The sequence below is a fragment of the Trichosporon asahii genome (assembly GCF_000293215.1).
Source record: "Trichosporon asahii var. asahii CBS 2479 unplaced genomic scaffold scaffold00073, whole genome shotgun sequence".
NCBI lineage: Eukaryota > Fungi > Basidiomycota > Tremellomycetes > Trichosporonales > Trichosporonaceae > Trichosporon > Trichosporon asahii.
The window spans coordinates 1-2,271 of NW_014040852.1; the positions used below are offsets into that span (position 1 = coordinate 1).

Sequence of the window (2,271 nt, forward strand, 5' to 3'; positions counted from 1 at the left end):
CGCGTTCCCCCAGACCTGGGAGGACCCCACCGTCAAGCACCCCGAGACTGGTGCCGTCGGTGACAACGACCCCCTCGACGTCTGCGAGATTGGCGAGGCTATCGGCTACACTGGCCAGGTCAAGCAGGTCAAGGTCCTCGGCATCATGGCCATGATCGACGAGGGCGAGACCGACTGGAAGGTCATTGCCGTCGACGTCAACGACCCCCTCGCCTCCAAGCTCAACGACATTGAGGACGTTGAGCAGCACCTCCCCGGTCTCCTCCGTGCCACCAATGAGTGGTTCCGGTGAGTCTCTTTGCTCTTCGAGCGCTTCGAGGCTGACATTGTGCAGGATCTACAAGATCCCTGACGGCAAGCCTGAGAACGTGTTTGCCTTCTCCGGCGAAGCCAAGCCGCGCAAGGTAAGTTTGGAGACGTCGTGACGATCGAGGATGTTGTGACGGCCGAGCTGACAAAGAAAACAGTACGCCGAGGAGATTGTCCGCGAGTGCAACCTGGCCTGGAAGAAGCTCGTCAAGGGCGAGTCTGCTGCCGGCAAGATCTCGCTCAACAACACTACTGTTGACGAGTCGACCTTCAAGGTCGCCGCCGCCGACGTGCCCGCTGCCAACCCTCTCCCCGCTGCCCCGATTGACGGCTCGATCTCCAAGTCGTTCTTCATCTCGTCGGCGTCGACGTAAGATTGGGTGGCTAGAATGTAGTTCCCTGTGTTCCCGTAGGGAACGGTCATGAAGGCAAAAAGTGTTTTTTGTTGCTTATGCACATGTGAAGCCATCACTACAGCTCCCGCGTCTCCGCGAGCAATTTGGCGCTTTGTGTCAGTGGGTGGAAAGAGCCACAGTTGCAACTCACGTCTGCAACTTTCGAGCTTTGGTTGTGACCATAGGCAGACCGTTTGTCTGAGTCCTGGTAACTGGCAGCGTTCACCAGGTCAATGTTCATGTTGCAGAACATGAACCAGTATATACGACAGGTGTAATCAGGGGCCTTGCCAATGCGCTTAAGGAACTCTGCGTAGGTCATCCCGGTCGCCGAGTCCTGTACCCAGACCCCCTTGCTGTCACGGACGAGGTCGCGCATGATGCGTTTGTCTTTGGCCTCGGGCCGGATCTTGAGCGGCATGCAGCTACCAAACTGCTTGATCAGGGGGGGGGGGTCTGTCCTGCAGATGCCTTTGGGGTCGGCCGCGTGAATGCCCTCCACAGCATTGTCCAGTAAGGCCAATGCGTGGTAGATGACGGCCCCATCGAGTTTTATGCTGGCGGTGGACATTGGGCGGAGCAGAAACTCCTTGCTGTGGACGTTTGCCAGCGGGTTGGAATGCGTGCGCTTGGGTGAGATGCGCGCCGGGGAGGCTATGGTGCTTGTAGCGACACGGGTACAGAAGGCTGAGGTCCACATCTACTGCGACTTACCGACACCGTCCGTCCTCTCGTGCGACTGTCTTGCAAATGAGAACCGCTTTCCAATCCTGTACGGATATGAGAGCTTCCCATTGCCGGAGTAGAGGTTCTCCAGAGAAACCTGATTGATGTTCATGTAGATCTTGTTAAAAGCTGGAGGCGACAAAGAGTGTCTCGAATGTGTCGACGGGATGAAGAAGATGGAAAAGTGTTTGCAGAAGTGTTTGATCATTAACGTCGAGGCTTTTATGGTGGCATTACCACACTCTTGGCGTCCAGGCCAAACGACGACACCACAAGGCTAACAGCCTCTCTGCATGCGAGCTGGCAACCGCAAGGCCTGCACATGGCGGGCTAGGATGTGCAGCATGTGCCGGACTGCGCCTGGACTGGGCTCTCCGAGTCGTCATGAGGTGTGCACGTGACGCCATCTTGTGCCCTTAGCTTCCATCTCTCGGCCTGACAACAACACCAAGACACAGTCATCATCCCAACACCACAACCACACCCAACCCACAATGCCCCCCGCCCCGACAACCATCGCTTTTCTCTACCCCGGCGCAATGGGCACGGCCCTCGCCGCGCAGCTGCACGCGCGCGCCCCGGCCCTGCGCCTGCTGACATGCTGCGCCGGCCGCTCGGACGTGACGCGCGAACGTGCGCGCGGGGCGGGGCTGCACGACGTGCCGCTCACGCAGGTCGTGGCTGACGCCGACGTGCTCGTCAGCGTGCTCCCGCCCGCGGCAGCGTTGCCACTTGCGGCCGAGGTTGGCGCGCTCGTCACGCAGGGCGTGCGCGCACACGCGAGCCAGCCGCTAATCTATGTGGACGCCAACGCCGTCGCGCCGGCCACAGTGGAGGAGAT

The 2,271-nt window shown here is 59.4% G+C and overlaps 1 protein-coding gene across 1 annotated transcript; it reads right to left on the minus strand.

Moving 5' to 3' along the window:
- Positions 1-780: 780 nt before the first annotated feature.
- A1Q1_05561 (uncharacterized protein) lies at positions 781-1,542 on the minus strand (the record flags this gene model as incomplete). Its single annotated transcript, XM_014321685.1, has 4 exons — positions 781-814; positions 856-916; positions 972-1,358; positions 1,419-1,542. 4 exons carry the CDS (start codon positions 1,540-1,542, stop codon positions 781-783), a joined length of 606 nt encoding a protein of 201 aa, XP_014177160.1.
- Between the last annotated feature and the right edge of the window lie 729 nt (positions 1,543-2,271).